This window comes from Protobothrops mucrosquamatus, unplaced genomic scaffold (genome assembly GCF_001527695.2).
Source record: "Protobothrops mucrosquamatus isolate PMUCROS unplaced genomic scaffold, P.Mucros_1.0 scaffold6541, whole genome shotgun sequence".
Taxonomy (NCBI): Eukaryota; Metazoa; Chordata; class Lepidosauria; order Squamata; family Viperidae; genus Protobothrops; species Protobothrops mucrosquamatus.
This window is the reverse complement of record NW_015392364.1, coordinates 1-18,664: the sequence shown is the minus strand read 5'-3', so window position 1 is coordinate 18,664 and position 18,664 is coordinate 1. Positions and strand designations below refer to the sequence as shown.

At 46.2% G+C, this 18,664-nt stretch overlaps 1 protein-coding gene across 1 annotated transcript; it reads left to right on the top strand.

The window, feature by feature from the left end:
* The first annotated feature begins 1,188 nt into the window (after positions 1 to 1,188).
* Positions 1,189 to 18,646, top strand: LOC107300271 (glutamate dehydrogenase 1, mitochondrial). Its single transcript, XM_015829609.1, has 9 exons — positions 1,189 to 1,278; positions 8,915 to 9,094; positions 10,029 to 10,166; positions 11,955 to 12,092; positions 12,219 to 12,299; positions 15,074 to 15,197; positions 15,522 to 15,613; positions 17,800 to 17,862; positions 18,468 to 18,646. The coding sequence occupies exons 1-9, from the start codon at positions 1,213 to 1,215 to the stop codon at positions 18,585 to 18,587; spliced, it is 1,002 nt and encodes a 333-aa protein (XP_015685095.1). The 5' UTR covers positions 1,189 to 1,212; the 3' UTR covers positions 18,588 to 18,646.
* The last annotated feature ends 18 nt before the right edge of the window (positions 18,647 to 18,664 follow it).

Genomic DNA, 18,664 nt, shown 5'->3' with positions numbered 1-18,664 from the left:
CTACAAAATCATATTAAAGAGATCAGCTCTCACTTGGCTTGTTAAGCTGTCAAATCAAAAGAGCAATTTGACTTGTTTGTTCGCTTTCGAGTTGAGCTCTGGGCTGGTTGGAGAAACGCCCAATTTTATCCTGTTCCCTTTTTTTGCTGTAAACATGCCGTTCGTTCTTTAATAATCTCTCCAGCATCCAAGTCATAGGGATACATTTCCCTTCCCTTCTTTCCACCCGCAACTATCTGTGGACCCTGAACCCCTTTTGGAAGCCAGGGGCCATTTCTTAACAAGATACGATAGAGCAGGATGAACAGCTGGGGAAAGAAGAAAAACGTTCCATTTATATATATCCTCTGGTAGCTTGGAATACAAGTCAGTATGTTCTTTTTTTAAAACAAAAAACTTTAAGGTACAGATTTCTTTTTTTTCTAGAAGTTAGGGATAGTCTACTTCTTTTTGTCTTCTAATGGAATGGGGACATTTCCCTCCATTTAGACCAGACATGTCAAACACAAGGCCCGGGGGCCGGATGCGGCCCGCGAAGTGGTTTCACGTGGCCCGTGAAGCCATCCTGGAAACAGTGAGGGAACGGCCCCCACTACCTTGGCCCTGGCCCAGGCCGGCCGGGAGCCAATGTACAATTTTGTGGTGGCCATCTATGCTGAAACACATTCAGTCTTAGCTCCACAAGGCCGTCTGGAAACAGCGAGGAACCGGCCCCTGCCGTGTCGGCCCCTCCCCCTGGGTGCATGCTGGGGAGGTGTCACCCTTTGTGAGGAATGAAGAAATGGACCATGCCTTGGCGCTTGCCCCAGTCCCACCCCTTTCTGCCAGAGACCCTCAGATCTGTCCCACTCCTGCCCAGGCCCCCACAGGCACCCTTGACGCGAACGATGTAGAGCTGGCCATGCCCACCCAGTAGGCCGCACCCACCCTGGCCACACACCCCCGGGCCCCCCGAGGGCAACCACAATGCTGATGCGGCCCTCAATGAAATTGAGTTTGACACCCCTGATTTAGACCATAATCATTGCATCCATTAATAAGGGCAATATTACTTCTAATGGCTGTGCAGCCTAACCCTAACCTAACCGTAAGCAATACCACAGCTGAGTCTTCTGGTTTCCATGCACGGAACGGTCTGTGTTTAATGGTGCGTCCCCTCTTTGTTCCTGATTGTGCCAAACAGGGCCCGGTGTGGATGTGCCTGCGCCTGACATGAGCACCGGTGAACGGGAGATGTCGTGGATTGCCGACACCTACGCTAATACCATAGGACACTACGTAAGTTGTGATGACCCAGGGCACAGCACCGAGGCAATGCAGTCAGCTGGCAATTCAAACCGCCCTTTCATTGCTTCAGATTTTCCCCAAATGCTCCCACGTTTCTGGCAAGCCTCCAAACACAGGAAGACACACACAACTTCAGCCGCCTCTGGCTGCAAGTAGTTTCACATACACTCTGATTAGGAGAGGAATTTACTCAAGGCCACAGAGATAACAAGGAATGACGCATACATCATAAACCTAACAGAGTCTGTGTGAATACACGCTTGCCTGAGCAGTTTCAGTAGGGAAGCCAAAATACAGTCCGAATTCTTTAAACACCCAAGCAATGTTGTCAGCCAGTCCAATGGTCAGAGTTTCCGGGTTTCCAATTAGAAGTCAAAGAACAAGAGATCAGCAACAACACACACATAACACTCCAAGGAATCAGCCTTTGTTCCCGATAAATGCCTCTCCCCACAGCCTCTCCTTAAATCTCAGTCTCCAGGTGTGCCTTGTGGAGAGGGGTGGGACGCTCTCCTCCCGAGTAGTTGAGCCTGCCTGCGTTGTTCCCTCCTTCTCTCCACTCTCCGTGCTCTAGGATCAGGAGGGGGTGGCCCTTGCTCATCGCCTGAACTCTGCCTCTCCTGTTCCTCCTGTCCCACTCCTGAAGGACCCTGGCCTGCCTCGGCCTGCTCTTCCCCACATTCCTCTGAAGCCACAGACCCCTCGACCTCCATAGGGTCCCGTTCCAGCTCATTTTCCTCCACAGATTCAGGCTCCGACGGAGGCATGACATAAGTTCTGAACAAAAGCGCAAGCTTCACTTATGGCACAGTGGCCTTACGACATGTTCTTCAAGTTGCGTACAACCTAACATAGACCTGGAACAGATCTGCAGTTCTTTGGACAAGCAGCATAAGGCCAGCATAAGATCTATAGGTCTGCAAGCATCACTGTTGAATCAGAGTCTTTCCTCAAATAGTTTAATTGGAAATATGTATTATCTCTGAAACACTTTCTTGCTTTAAACACGAAGGGTCCCTGGCGCTCTCCGAACTTGGTTGTTTTCTTGAGGACGTTTCAGTACCCAAACTAGGTAACATCATCAGAAACCAGGATGACTCTTTCACAAATTAAATTCTCCAAATATAATTGTAATCTAGGAATTTTCCTTCAGCTTTAACTTTCTGCCTGCAGAATGAGGAGTCCAGCTAGTTTCAATTCTCAATTCCACGTAAAGCTGTTCCTCCAACATGACAGGTGGCTGCATCTGTGTCTCTGTGGTCCTCTCTAGCAATGTGCTAGGTGATTGAGTGGGGTCACCTAACATGGGATAGGAGAGCTTCTCTACCACACATTACAAAAAAGATGCTGAGACTCTGGAAAAAGTGCAGAAAAGAGCAACTGAGATGATCCAAGGCCTAGAGACAAAAGCATATGAAGAATGGTTGCAGGAATTGGGTATGGCCAGTCTAGAGAAAAGAAGGACTAGGGGGGGAGATGATAGCAGTATTCCAGTGTTTGAGGGGCTGCCACAAAGAAGAGGGGGTCAACTTATTTTCCAAAACACCAGAAGGCAAGAAAAAAAACAATGGATGGAAACTAATCAAAGAGAGAAGCAACCTGGAATTAAGGAGAATCTTCCTAACAGTGAAGACCATTAACCAGTGGAACAGCTTGCCTCCAGATGTGGTTGCTTCACCGCTGGAGGTTTTTAAGAAGAGACTGGACAGCCACTTGTCTGAAATGGTATAGGATCTCCTGCTTGAGCAGAGGGCTGGACTAGAAGACCTCCAAGGTCCTCATAGAGTTAACACAATCTATCGACTCACATTCAAAGGCCCCACTGGCTTCTCGTCCCTTGCCTGCTAGTTCTCTGTGTATTGGAGCCGTAAATTAATAGAGATGCACATTGAGGAGGAGATCTGGGCACGTTTGCCAAGATCGATGCCCCAAGCTTTGGCATTTGTTGCCACTTGAGATTAAATAATGTTAGACTTAGATAAAACCAGTCTAGTTCTGTCCGCAGAAATCTGTACTTGTTGTTAGTTGCGAAGTTGTGTCCGACCCATCGCGACCCCATGGACAACGTTCCTCCAGGCCTTCCTGTCCTCTACCATCTTCTGGAGTCCATTTAAGCTCACGCCTCCTGCTTCAGTGACTCCATCCAGCCACCTCATTCTCTGTCGTCCCCTTCTATTGCCCTCCATCTTTCCCAGTCTTAGGCTCTTCTCCAGTGAGTCCTTCCTTCTCATTAGGTGGCCAAAGTACTTGAGTTTCAACTTCAGGATCTGGCCTTCTAAAGAGCAGTCAGGGTTGATCTTCTCTAGGACTGACCGGTTTGATCGCCTTGCAGTCCAGGGGACTCGCAGGAGTCTTCTCCAGCACCATAGTTCAGAGGCCTCAATTCTTTGGCCCTCAGCCTTTCTTATGGCCCAACTTTCACATCCATACATTGCAACTGGGAAAACCATGGCCTTGACTATACACACTTTTGTCGGCAGGGTGACGTCTCTGCTTTTTAGCATGCTGTCTAGATTTGCAAGCACATCCAAAGTCAGGCAAAATGAATGGGAACAGCACTTTTGTTGGCAGGGTGATGTATTTAGTTCATTGCAATGTAACTGGCGGTCACGTGTTGAGGTGGTGGTTTTTGCACTGTTGACTGTTAAGAAACCGGTATAAAACTATGAAAACAGTTCATCTGTTGGACATAAATTACATCCATGCTGTAATAGCCCTAAAACAAGACCGTGCCCAATTCTAAAAATTGGCAATATTTAATAATAATTGAAAGCTTTGCTTTCCGATTTTGACAACTGTTATCATCGACTCGGGAAAATAATCTTTTTGGAAATAACGGTGCCAGGGATCTTTTCTTTTGAATTCAGTTTTGTACCCAATCGTTCCTCAACTAGAAGGCAGAGGGGAAAATTCGAGACTAGGGTTTTTGGCCACCAAGAGAATGTCCTTCCTTTTAAAATTCTTTTCATTATTCCATGCATGAGCAAGCAATTGAATTATTCCACTTCGGTTCATCCGAGTTAACATTTTGCTTATTCAGGGGGACCATGGAAACAGTTTTCTAAACAACCTCTTGACTGACTCATTTTTCTTTGAGACGGATACTTAAAAGTTTGGCAGAAAAAAAATCAGTCCGGATTGCAAGGCTATATAAAGTTTCAACTAAGTGACAAATGCTCCATGTGTAAATTCTTCAGGCCTTTGTTTTCCTGCGCACCCATTGTGGAGAGGAGAAAAAAAGGAGAAAATAATTTGCTCTTTAGCATTCTAGTCCACAAAGCCGCAGCTCTAAATAAATTTTCCCTTTTTGGCCAGATTTATTAAGAGAGGTTTTCCTGCCTTGATTCACTGGCATTCTTCTCTGTTTGTAGCACATTGCTAAAAATAGACATGTTCTTGCTCTCGGGTCTAACGTCGTAGAGAATTCACTGAAAAATCCTTATTTTATACCGTAATTGGGAATGCCTTAATCGATAGCTCGTTGCCTAAAGGAATTTATTTATTGCTCATCTGACTGGTGCGGTTCATGAATTTAAAAGCCAGTGGCTTTTCTTTGTAGGGGATCGCCTGTGTTGCAATGCTTGTTTATTTGAAGGGCCAAATTTCATCTGCTTTATCAAAGATTTTGGTGAAGCTCAAAAGCCTACTAATAGACAAGAGATGATTAAAAAAATTGTGTTTTATAGGATGTTCTTATTGAAAGTCTATGGAGATTCTCAATCATGCAGGTCATGGTTGTCCCACAGGGGCTTTTTCAAAAGGCGGGTGGATTGTCTCCGTTTTTCCTTGACGACGTTTCGCTTCTCATCCAAGAAGCTTCTTCAATCCTGACCGAATTCGGATTCAGTCAAGCTGAGGAAGCTTCTTGAGTCGGTCAGAACCGAAGAAGCTTCTTGGATGAGAAGCGAAACGTCGTCAAGGAAAAACAGAGAAAATCCACTTGCCTTTTGAAAAAGCACCTTTGGGATTCTGGCTGAAAGCTTCTCAGTTTAAGATTAGATGAACGGCTTGTTGCTTCATTGCTATTTCAAGGTGCTTGATAATCTCTCTACCTAGACAAGGGAAGAAGAATTGAGCCCCTAAATCACAGGTTGGCAACCCGCGGCTCCGGAGCCACATGTGACTCTTTGAGCCTTCTCCTGTGGCTCCCACCCTCCTCTGCCATTTGCAGAGAGATAGAGAGACAGAGAGAGGCACTTGTGCTTCCCTTCTCTCTCTCTCTCTCTGTGTGTGTGTGTGTGTGCGTGTGTGTGTAAAAAGAGTGGCCTCACGCTGTTCTCGGACAAGCTGGCAAGCTTACTGGGCGGGGCTCCTGCCTTTGCTGCGTCTAAGCAGGAAGCAGGAAGCAGCAGCTCTCCTCCCTCTCTCTCTCTCTCTCTCTCTCTCTCTCTCTCTCTCTCTCTCACACACACACACACACACACACACACACACACACACACACTGAGTAGGAGAAGAGGACTGGCAGATCAAGGGCAGGAGAGAGCCAGCCCAATAAGAATATATGTCAGCTTGTCGGAGAACAGCGTGAAGCCAGCTTGCCAGGTGAGCAGAAGATCGGAGGGAGAGAGAGAGAGGAAGAGGGAGGGAGAGAGAGAGAAAACTCATGCACAGCAGCCTCTATTTCTTTTTAATTAAGCTCTTCAATCAAGCTTCTCCCCCCCCCATGCGCGCCTGCAAGTTTTGTGGCTTCCAGTGTTTTCTCTGGGAAACGGGTCCAAGTGGCTCTTTGAGCGTTTAAGGTTGCCGACCCCTGGGTTAGGGCCTGCCATCTCTTCTCTTGTCGATGAAGCTTCAGATTGCAAAGCTGAACATGGTTGAGCAGAATATCCCTGCAGAGTTTTACGGTGCATAATGTGGGCACTATGACAACAGCATTATTACACTTTATAACAAATTAAACAAGAGCTTCATTTCGTACGAATCTTGACTCATCGGCCGAAGAAAATAATAACCGGGAGCGGTTGAGTCAGATGTATTAAACCTCGAGACAAGCCAAGAGGGAAGAACGTTGGTATTTTGAAAGAATTCCCATTAAATGTAAACGAAAGAAGAACAAGAAAAAAATGTAAAGCAAATACACTGTGAGCTAAATTTGTGACGTTTCGGCGTCAGTCTTTTTGGCAGCTGTCAGAAACATGAAAGAAGTTGTTTCTAAGCATAGTTCTCTTTAGCAGGCCATCTTGAGAAGGAATTTGAGCAACTTTCCTGTTTCTCATTAAGAACCAATTTATGCCTTTGTGCTGTAGAGCAGAGATGCTTCTATTTTCTTTCTAACGGTCCTGCTGTGATCCGTTACTGAAGGGGTATGTGGAAAAGGACGCTTGCAGCTGGCTGTTTATATGATAGATTCCTGAATTTCGGTCCATCTGGTCCCTCTCAGAAATCCAGAGATAAAATTGCAAACAAGTTGTCTCCATTTTGCTGCATTAGTGGCAGCTAGGATGGAGAAACTCACAGCGCAACTCCGAAATCGGAATATGGTTTGGCATTTGTGACTTAGCGTGTAAAGTTGGATAGTGAGATACACAGTTCCGCAGACCCCAAATTTCCGTTTCTGGCAGTGGCTTTGGGTGTCTAGCGATTTGCAATTCATTGTTCTTTGAAGAATGACAACCTGTGCAAAAGTAGAAATAACCCAGCTACTTTTGGAGCTGGATCCAGCAAGGGCAGAGTGAAGCAGTGCCCACTGTTTTGAAGAATCACAATCAGCCAAACCCGGAGAAGAAATGATTTCGCAAAACCTAGAGGACGTTTCCATCTTTCAGCCTTTGTCCTAAGTCGGATGACGCAGTGTAGAAAATGACTCCTCCGTGATGTAAATAATGACCGTCCTTGCATATCGAAACCCAGTAAAGATAAAAGTTGGCAGAGGAGGTGTTAATGCACGCCAGGGTCCATGTCAGACCCTCCAATCTGATCCTTTAGGAAAGAAAGACCCTCGACTCCATTTGGATGAAGTGAAAGATTGTTCTGGTCCAAACAAGAGATCTGCTTTAATCCTGGTTTTCTCAGACAGATAAGCTCCAAAGATGGACTAATATTCAGATTATTTATTCTTCAGGAATCTCTAAACAATCCCTTACAGTCAAGAAGAGTTCTTCTGATGAACGTGTCATAATCTCTCCCGTCTTGTGGTGTGAAATATTAAAGGTAGATTTCACCCCATATTCTTCTGGAGCACTGGAACCGTGTGTGTCTGTCTTACACAAAGGCTTTTACATACACTAGGACGTAGCCTGCACATCCTGTGATAAACTTTGAAGCTCCTCCCACTGACTAGATAAAGATATAGGACTAACTAACAGCTGAACTACATTACCCAGAGGCCATCTCTTAAGGAGGCAGCGTTAACCCTTTAAATGCTAAATTCCTAAATTCTTAATTCCTAAGCTGGCTATAATCTGGTCCAGCACAAAGATTCTTTTAGTAAAGGACGTTGGCTGCTGTAAAGTCAGGTGAGCTCTTGAGTTTCCCGTGCTCAGAAGACACAGAAAGGTTTCACCTCTTCCCAGCCCTTCCCCTGTGACCAGTCCATCCTCAGCCTCGGAGTCCTAGTGGACAATCACCTAAATATGAGCCAGCCGTGTGCTGCAGCTGCCAAAAAGGCCAACACAGTGCTAGGCTGCATTAACAGAGGGATAGAATCAAGATCACGTGAAGTGTTAATACCACTTTACAAGGCCTTGGTAAGGCCACACTTGGAATCCTGCATCCAGTTTTGGTCACCGTGATGTAAAAAAGTTGTTGAGACTCTAGAAAGAGTGCAGAGAAGAGCAACAAAGATGATCAAGGGACTGGAGGCTAAAACATGTAAGGAACGGTTGCTGGAATTGGGCACGTCTGGTTTAACGAAGAGAAGGACGAGGGGGGACATGATAGCCATGTTCCAATATCTCAGGGGCTGCCCAAAAGAAGAGGGAGTCTAGCTATTCTCCAAAGCGCCTGAAGGCAGGACAAGAAGCAACGGATGGAAACTCATCCAGGAGAGAAGCAACCTAGAACTAAGGAGAAACTTCCTGACAGTGAGAACAATTAACCAGTGGAACAACCTGCCTCCAGAAGCGGTGAATGCTCCAACACTGGACGTTTTTAAGAAGAGACTGGACAGCCATTTGTCCGAAATGGTGTGGGGTTTCCTGCCTGAGCAAGGGGTTGGACTAGATGACCTCCAAGGTCCCTTCCAACTTTATTATTACTATTATTATTATTATTATTATTATTATTATTATTATTATTATTATTATTACTACTACTACTACTACTACTACTACTATTATTATTATTATTATTATTATTATTATTATTATTATTATTATTATTATTATTATTATTATTATTATTATTATTATTATTAGACCTGTGTTTTGAGAACGCTGAGATGTTTTGGGTTAATCCACGTTCTTTCTCAGCCTTGCATACTGCTGCAAACCAGCTTCTCTGGTTTTTATCACCTGTCATTCCCCCCTCCCACAGCTTCATTGCCCCTCTATCCTTCCCTCCCCTTCTAGCCTTCGATGGCAGGATGCCCGCGAGGCGCCAAGCTGAGCCTGGCGGACCCGACAGTAAACGTTTTGAGAACCTCTGCCCATCCCTTTTCACCCGAACGTCCTTCCTTCTCTCGCAGGACATCAACGCCCATGCCTGTGTGACGGGGAAACCCATCAGCCAGGGCGGCATCCACGGCCGCATCTCTGCCACGGGCCGTGGCGTCTTTCACGGGATCGAGAACTTCATCAATGAAGCGTCGTACATGAGCCTCTTGGGGATGACTCCAGGATTTGGAGACAAGACGTTTGCTATCCAGGTAGTGGATTTGGGAGAGTCACACGGGGGGAGGAAAGGGAGCAATGATGCCTTGAGGCACGGATAGCCTTCAGATAAGACAGTGATATCCTTAATTCTTCAGGCAGGGAAGCTCAGCTATTGATGAGCCACACAAGCTTTAAATCAGGAACATACAGTAGTGGCCAAAATTGTGGAAACCGTTTGGGAAAAGTGTATTTTTGAGGTTTGATGGCTAATAACACCACTTTTTGGGGGGAGTAGTACCATAAAATTATATATCAATGGAAAGATAATTTAATCAAGAATGTAACGCAACAAAGTTTGTTCAATTATCTGTAGTGTATTCTATGAAATGTTATAGCCAAATAAGCAGAAAAAGGAAGCACAACTTGCTTAAGTTGATATCAAGTAGCTTTCCTTCATCCGATGGTAGCCAATGAGCATGAGTGTTTAGATAGCCAATCGAGTGTCATATTGTTTGGGCAATGAGCCAATCAGATCACAGTGGGATTCAGTTATCGATGTCCTGTATTGAAGCTGAGAGGAGGACATTTGTCAGTGTGTGATGTGATGGCTATCAAGTTGGTTGGGTTTTTTTGTGTGTTCTTTCATTGAGTGAGCTGGTATAACGTAATAAAATTAAAGGAATGGTGCAAAGAGTTGACTAGTTGCCCAGAAAGTGATGCAAAATAGTATTATGAAGTGAACAAGGCTACAGTTATAAAGAAATTAGAAGAAAAATGGGTGGAAACTTAACCAAAGGTGGCATTTCTACTGTATACCTATCCCCCCCCCCCAAAAAAAGTGGTGTTATTAGCCATCAAACGTCAAGAATACGCTTTTCCCAAAAGGTTTCCACAATTTTGGCCACTGTACTTCGTGAAGCTGCTCCTAGAAAAATAGAGATTCGCGCAAGGCTAAATCAAAACTTACTTTCACTTTTTTTTACATAGGGATTTGGCAACGTTGGTTTGCATTCTATGAGATACCTTCATCGCTATGGAGCAAAATGTGTAGCTATTGGAGAAAAAGACGGCGCGATCTGGAATCCCGATGGTCTTGACCCGAAGGAGTTGGAAGATTATAAGCTGGTAGGCAAATTGGTTTAACCGTTGTGAATTGTCCTGTTTCATTGGCTGTGAAGCTTAGCGGTCACTCTCTTAGTTGCATTCGAAGCCTTTATGAAGCAAACGGGCTTCAGATTGGGAAGACCTTATTAGATTTGCTTGAGTGAGGCAGTCAAGCTTTAGTTCTTCAAAGGAAAATAACAAAAGAGGGTGAAACTCCCAAGTAGGGTGTGGATAAGGAGGGGGAGCACACGCACAAAAATGGCCGAGGTAAACAAAATAGAAAACCATCTTCTGAAAATAACGGGGCTGCCTAAAGCCTTGGATAGAACGCTTTATATATATTGGGCAAGAGTTTTTTTTTTGGGGGGGGGGTTGAAATATAGAACCTTAGTCCAGGAGTAATGTTTGAGTATGTGTAGTCTAATGAAGAGAAGGACGAGGGGGAACACGATAGTAGTCTTCTAATATTTGAGGAGCTGCCACAAAGAAGAGGGAGTCAGGCTATTCTCCAAAGCGCCTGAAGGCAGGACGAGAAGCAACGGATGGAAACTAACCAAGGAGAGAAGCAACCTAGAACTAAGGAGAAACTTCCTGACAGTGAGAACAATTAACCAGTGGAACAACCTGCCTCCAGGAGTTGTGGGTGCTCCAGCACAGGAGGCTTTTAAGAAGAGACAAATAGCCATTTGTCTGAAATGAGTACTATAGGGTCTTCTGCTTGAGTAGGAGGTTGGATTAGAACAGGGGTCTCCAACCTTTCTGGGTTGGCGGCCCAGTGGCAAAGGGAGAGGCAGGCACGTTTATGCGCACGTGCACAGAGACGCAATGGTGGCTGCACGTGTGTGCACGCGAATGAAGCCATGAGCACGTGTGCTTCGTAAATGGGGCTGCCGGCACAAGGCTCGCAGCGAGGCTAACGCTGGTGCAAGGGGGGGGTGAGCACATGCATGCGGGCGTGCCCTGGCCAGCACAGGCCATGGCCCAGTAGTGGACCACAGCCCTTAGTTTGGGGACCTCTGGATTAGGTCCTTTCCAACTCTGTTATTCTGTTCTGTGAAGACATTAAAGCAGCAGTGGTGGCGAACCTGTGGCACGCGTGCCACAAGTGGCACTCCGAGCCCTCTCTGTGGGCACGCGCACCATGCCCCAGAGATGGCAACTGTTCCTCTTCAACCAGCCGCCTGCTAACTCATCGAGGTCCCACGTGGCTGGATGCAACCCGGCACAGCTGGTTTCCCTCGCCCCCCATCCTGTCCCTCCTGGCTTCGCATGCTCTCCTTTTCCCGGGCACGACCCACTGCATCGCCTCCTCAGCTGGCGGCCGGCCGTCCAGCTCAGAGGCGGCTTCTCTGAACTGCTGGCGGCGGGCCGCAGAGCCCCAGAGTGCACCGGTCAAGGGGCCGGCAGGCTGCGGCTGTTGACGGACACCGATGGCCCCCCATGCACTTGCTGGCCTCTGTGTGCGGGGGCCGATGGTGTCAGGCAGCAGCCGCCCTGCCTCACCTCACCCCGCAGGACGAGCCTCCTGCCTATCACCGCACCTGCCAGAGACCCCCTGGATCTCCCCCAACCCTGCCCACTCCCCCCAGGCGTCCCTCCCCACGAGCAACATCGAGGTGACCATGCCCACCTTGGCCACACCCACCCAATCTGCCATGACCACAGCCACACCCATCCAGTGGGCCACGCCCACCTGGCACCCAGCGATACATAAGTGGGTTTTGGGTTGCAGTTTGGGCACTCGGTCTCTAAAAGGTTCGCCACCACTGCGCTCAAGCGTCGTCATCTCCATCGTGTGTCTCTCAACAGCAACACGGATCCATTCTCACCTATCCAAAAGCCCAGACTCTCGACTGCCATATTCTTGAAACCGATTGTGACATCCTCATCCCAGCGGCCAGCGAGAAACAGTTGACAAAAGCCAACGCTCAGAAAGTCAGAGCAAAAGTAAGATGGGCGGGCAAATGCGGGCTTGAGGCCGACGGCTCCAGCCAAGACTGTTCTCTGCCAAGTCCTTTTGCTGTCTCAAAGATTTCCTGGTCTTAATGGTGACACTCTCTTGGTTCTTTCCAGATCATTGCCGAAGGTGCGAATGGACCCACAACCCCTGAGGCAGATAAGATATTCTTGGAACGGAACATCATGGTTATTCCAGTAAGGTTCTTTTTGATAGTTGTTACCTGGGGTGAAAAACAGCGTTAAGGTGATTGATGGAGATAACTTCTGATTTTTAAAAAAAAAAATACAACAACTATTCTGCAGGGTTTTTCTTAAATGAACAGAATGGATTTTAATCTGTTTTCAGGACCGTATCTTTTAGTAGCAAATTAAGTTATCAAGGCTGTCTGCCTTTGGCTCCGTTGGATACAAAAAAAAAATATCAATGTAGACGATGAAAACTGCTTTTGCTTCATCCTCAGTCATACCCTAACATAGGGTTCTCCCACCTTGGCAACTTTTTATGATTTGTGAACTTCCAACTCCCGGAATTCCTCAGCCACCCATTCAGTTCTGGGAGTTGAAGTCCACAAGTCGTACAGTTGCCAAGCTTGGAGACCCCTGCGGGCTTAGCAAGTCTTTGATCTTGGTTTATAACGGGGTGGTGGTGGTGGTAGGCAACCTTGGCTCTTTTATGACTCGTGGAATTCAACTCCCAGAATTCCTGAGCCAGTCACGCTGAGGGGAAAGGGAGAGGTTTCCAAGCTGAGCCATGCTGGCTCAGGAATTCTGGGAGTTGAAGTCCACGAGTCATGAGGCGGCCATAGTTCACCCATGCTGGCTCAGGAATTCTGGGAGTTGAAGTCCACGAGTCCTAGAAGAGCCAAGGTTGCCTACCCCTGGTCTATAAGGAAGGAAGTTCTGTTGAACCCACCCCACTCTTCCTCCTTGCCATGGCTTAGTTTGGAAGCAGGAATGAATCTCCCTCAGCCATCGTCAGCCCCCATAAAGCTCCATCAGCAGAGGCAGGACCTTTAGATCTTCATGATCTCTTTGACTGACTCCCCCAAAATTCTTCAGCTAGTCTGGTAGTGGATGGGACTGAACCTTCATCTTGATTTCTGACAATTCCATCCCACGTTTCCAAGAAGCTTTTGGGGTTAGTTGGCTTAACCTAGTGCAGGGGTAGGCAACCCTGGCTCTTTTATGACTCGTGGACTTCAACTCCCACAATTCCTGAGCCAGCCATGCTGAGGGGAAAGAGAGAGGTTTCCAAGCTGAGCCATGCTGGCTCAGGAATTCTGGGAGTTGAAGTGCACGAGTCATAAAAGAGCCAAGTTTCCTATCATCTAGGCCAGGGGTAGGCCACCTTGGCTCTTTTATGACGCGTGGACTTCAACTCCCAGAATTCCTGAGCTGGTGTAGCTCAGCTTGGAAACCGCTCCCTTTCCCCTCAGCATGGCTGGCTCAGGAATTCTGGGAGTTGAAGTCCACGAGTCATAAAAGAGCCAAGGTGGCCTATCCCTGACCTAGTGGATGGGAAGCTCTTCAACCTGAGGAAACTTCAAGCTATTAAAGTGAAGGAAACTCTAGGGACCTTCTCCTTGTTGGGGACTGTTTCCTGAATGCTGGCTCAAAGCCAGAGATGAATACAACCAATTGGGTGGGAGTAAAAATGGATTCCCCGAAACCGTTAAACTGGTTCCTTGGCCGCTGAACAAGATGCGAAGGCAGTTACTTCTTCCTTTCTGCTACTCTTCGCAGAGCGATGCCTCCTTACCTTTCTTCCGTGCCTTGAATTTTTATTTACTTATTCCTTTATCTAATACGTGCGGCCCACCCATCTCACAAAAAGAGACAGAACAGGCATACAACAAAAGAAGTATACAAATAAACGTCAAACACAGTCATCTAGACATGCCCGGGATTCTGTCAACCCTGAATTCTATTTTTGTTTGAATTCTTTGCTCTTCATTTGATGTGCCTGTCAATAAGGGTGTGTCAATTGTAGTTGTCAGTTCACTTTTAAGTCGACGGCTGTCAAGTGCAGAAAATCAGGAGTCCAGGCAGTTCAAATGAGTATATATATATATATGTTTATTTCAAGCTGAGGCTCTCTACAAGAATCTGAACTGCTGACGGTCAAGGCAAATTAAATCTACCTGCCTGTTCAGTCTAGATCAAACAATGCGTCATGCCGAATCAGCGCGCATCCCATTGCCGGCAATGGAAAAAAAGTTGCGATATGTCACGACACGTCACGTGACATTGCGAGTTTGATACCCCTGATCTACAGCAGTGGCCAAAATTGTGGAAACCTTTTGGGAAAAGTATTTTTGAGGTTTGATGGCTAATAACACCAATTTTTGGGGGGGAGTAGTACCATAAAATTATATATTAATGGGAACATAATTTAATCAAGAATGTAATGCAACAGAGTTTGTTCAATTATATGTACTGTATTCTATGAAAAGTTATAGCCAAATAACCAGAAAAAGGAAGCACAACTTGCTTAGGTTGATCTCAGGTAGCTTTCCTTCATCCGATGGTAGCCAATGAGCGTGAGCGTTTAGAGAGCCAATCGGGTGTCATCTTGTTTTGGCCATGAGCCAATCAGATCACAGTAGGATTCAGTGATTGATGTCCTGTATTGAAGCTGAGAGGAGGACATTGGTCAGTGTGTTATGTGATGGCTATCAAGTCGGTTGGCTTTTTTGGTGTTCTTTCATTTCGTGATCTTGTATAACGTAATAAAATTAAAGTCATGGTGCAAAGAGTTGACTGGTTGCCCAGAAAGCGATGTAAAATAGTGTTATTAAGTGAACAAGGCTACAGTTATAAAGAAATTAGAAGAAAAAATGGTGGAAACTTAACCAAAGGTGGCATTTCTCTACTGTACACTTTTCCCACAGTTTTGGCCACTACCGTAGATCATTCCTAACCTGAACTGGTCTACTTATTTTTCATCTCCTCACTTCTCCTTTCCACAGGACCTTTATTTAAATGCCGGTGGTGTGACTGTATCTTACTTCGAGTGGTTGAAGAACCTGAACCACGTCAGCTACGGCCGCTTGACCTTCAAGTACGAAAGGGACTCAAACTACCATCTACTAAGTACGTGGAACGGGTTCTGACCTTCGTATACCAGCCTTGGCCCACTTGGTGGGCATGTTCTGAGCTGCTTGATCTCTTTCGGAGGCGCACCAGGCCTGGTGGCTTTAACTGGTTTTGGCTGGAAATTATAGCAGTGGGGTTTTTTGGCATTGCGTTGCTGAATGTTTTGGGCAGATTAATGGCATACAAGGAAATTCCCGCCTTTGAGAGAAAGCAGATCCACCTTGGCAGCGCATTAAAGAAGGAAATTTACTCTACTGAGAAGAACCGTCTTTTGATCACCCTTGGCCAGGAGTTTTAATCGGCGGTTTTCCTTTCTTTCAGTGTCAGTTCAGGAAAGCTTGGAAAGGAAGTTTGGGAAACACGGGGGAAGTATTCCGGTTGTGCCCACTGCGGAATTCCAGGATAGAATATCTGTAAGTAGCTCTTGGAAACATTTAATTTCATTAAATAGGTAGGTCTAAGCAAACTCTGCAGAGAAATCTGAAGAAATAAGCTAAAATGCTGCACTTCAACTCCGTTGAAGGCTGACGCTTTGGCTCAGCTCATATTTATAAACGCCAAGAATAAATGGACTGATAAAAGAGTTTCAAACACAGGTTGTCCTCGAATTACAACCACGATTGGGTCCAAAATTTATGTGGGTAAGCAAGACTAGATGTTAAGTGAATTCTGCCCCATTTGACCACCTCCCTTGCCACGGTTATTAAGTAAATCACTGCAGTTGTTTAGGGAGTAAAACGCTTGTTAAGTGAATTTGGCTCCTCCGTTGAATTTGCTTGTTGAAGAGTCACCAAAGGGAATCCCAGGACACTGCAACGGTCATAAATACGAGTCAGTTGCCAGGCGTCTGAATTTTGATCACGTGACCATGAGGGGGTGGGCGCGCTTCAATGGTCGTAAGTGTGAAAAACGGCCGCAAGTCACTTTTGCAGTGCTGTTGTAACTTTGAACAGTCACTAAACGAATGGTCGTTAAATAGAGGACTACCCGTGTTACAGTTCTGAAATCAGAACTGATGGTCCCAAGTGAAGTCTAAACTTGATATCGTTAGAATATTGTGCATTAATTCCGGTACGCAATACCGTGTTTCCCCAAAAGTAAGACCTATTCTGAAAAGATTTTTGGGGGTGGGCCTAATATAAGCCCTACCCCAAAAATACGCCCTAGTTTGGGGGCAAAGCAGATGTCTAAACATCAAGCTAGGATGGGGATGTTATGGTTCCAGCTAATGAACACTTCAAAGAACTTCCAGGCATTGATTTTCCTAAAAGTAATTTATTGTTACAAAATGTCAGCACAGGCATAACGAAAGTGGATGCTAAGATCTGAAATTCTCTTCCCCTGAGCAATTAATTTACCAGCATGTTCCCTCCCTAAATTTGCTGTCATATCTCACGTTCTCCTATCAGGTGGAAGGGCAGAGGTTCTCTGCCGTTCTCTTCCCGCCTGCAGTCCTATCTTTCTCCTCCCCCCACCATCATCTGAATTAACTCTAAAAATACCAGACAGTTCTGCATATTTTGTCAAAGCAAGAATATACAGTATTTGCAGCATTGACAGGGGATTGGGGGGTGGAGTTGCCCCATACGCCCTACACCCACTTACCGTTGCAGCCAAGCCTCTCCTCGCTGGCCCACTTCTTCTGCGGCGTCCCCAGGTCTGTATTTCTCAGTCACGGGCCTTTTCGGAAGGCCACTGCAGCCGAGAACCGAGCGATGGATTGAAGGCTTGCATAGGCCTTCCGGACAGGCCTGACTGCAAAATTGCAGGCCGGCATGCAGCTGCAGAATGAAGCAGCTCCTTCGGCTGCAGAAGAAGTGGGCCGGCTGGGTGGCGCTGTCGGTGTCAGGGGTGAGTGGAAAAGACACCGCTCAAAAATAAGACCTGGTATCTCTTTTGGAGGCCAAAAACCAAATGTCATGGTTCCGACATGCAACTCTTCAAAGAACTTCGAGGTATTGTTTATCTTTTATTCGAGTAGCATAATATCGGCACTTCATAATCGAAGCCAAAAACTGGATTCCCCTCCCCTGAGCACATAGTATCAAAGCACAATTCCTTCCTCCAATTTACAGTCAAATCACATTCCCCAATTAGCTTGAAATGCAGGCTTTCCCTCCAGTTCTCCAGCCCGCCAATTCTTATCTCTTATTTCATTAACCTTGGTTCACACACTAGGTCCAGTATTGTTACGTCTATCTAAACTCTCGTGCACAATCCTCCCCTCCCCTAGTATCATCTAACTCTAAAAGTAAAACATAAGAAGAAAATGGTTGCATCGCTTAACTGTTGTCAAAGCCAAAACATCCAATGTGAGCAGCGTTGACACCAAAAAACCAAGACTGGGTCTTATTTTCGGGGAAACACAGCATGTATGTTGCATATGATTTTTATTTTTTTTTAGTTTGGCGGGTATATAAACCTCTACCAACCCTGGTTTTTGACCCAATGTTCAAGTAAACTTTCAATTCACCAATTTCCATTAAAAGGCTGTGCCTAGAAATGACATTACAAAGGGGGGGGTTGACCCCCTCAAGCCAAGCAGCCTCTTGCAGGTGACTTTAGACTGGGCTTTTGATGGCTGTTCTTTTCCCGACAGGGCGCCTCGGAGAAAGACATCGTGCATTCGGGCTTGGCCTACACCATGGAGCGATCCGCACGGGTAGGTATTGGAACATTAAATGCCATGGATGGTCATCAGAGCCCCCATTGGGATATTTCTATCCTTAACTGTCCCTTATTTTCGTGCAGTTTCACAACTAGCCGAGTTTTGAATTCCCCCGTTTTTTTAAATAAAAAAATGGATAGATCTTTGAACAAAAGCATAACGGGTAACCCTCTAAATCAGGGGTTCCCAACCCCCGGTCTGTGGACCGGTACCAGGCCGTGGCACACCAGCAACCAGTCCACACAAACAAGCAAAGCTGGCAGCACACCACACCAAACCACACCACCCTCCGGTCCGCGGAAAAACCTCTCTCCACGGAACCAGTCCCTGGTCCCCCAAAGGCTGAGGACCTCTGCTTAAATATTCCTCAGTAAGAGCTTCTACTCTCTGAACCTGGTTTGTTTTAGCTGAAGCCAATAGCAGTTGGAATCCAGTAGTATTCCCAGGAGATTTGTTTCTCCAGGTTTGATTTACAGGTTTGCAGGTCGCCCCAAAAATAAACATGAAGGCAAAACATTCATGAGTATTCAGTGGTTTCCCACGAGGATTTTGAAAAGCGTAGCGAAGGTCCTAACTCTGCCATTTTTAATGTCCCGTAGCAAATCATGCGTACCGCCATGAAGTACAATCTCGGCCTGGACCTGAGAACAGCTGCCTACGTCAACGCGATCGAGAAGGTCTTCAAAGTCTACAACGAAGCCGGTCTGACCTTCACATAAACGGCTCCTCGGTCTCAGCCTGACACCCCCCGTGTTCTGAGTCCCGTTGGGAAAAAAAAAAAAAGCTTACGAGAAGT

Coding starts and splice junctions, on each gene's coding strand:
- LOC107300271 (XM_015829609.1), top strand. CDS start 1,213: ATGAGCACCGGTGAACGGGAGATGTCGTGGATTGCCGACACCTACGCT. Junction 9,095..10,028: donor ACAAGACGTTTGCTATCCAG/GTAGTGGATTTG, acceptor TTTTTTACATAG/GGATTTGGCAACGTTGGTTT. Junction 10,167..11,954: donor AGTTGGAAGATTATAAGCTG/GTAGGCAAATTG, acceptor GTCTCTCAACAG/CAACACGGATCCATTCTCAC.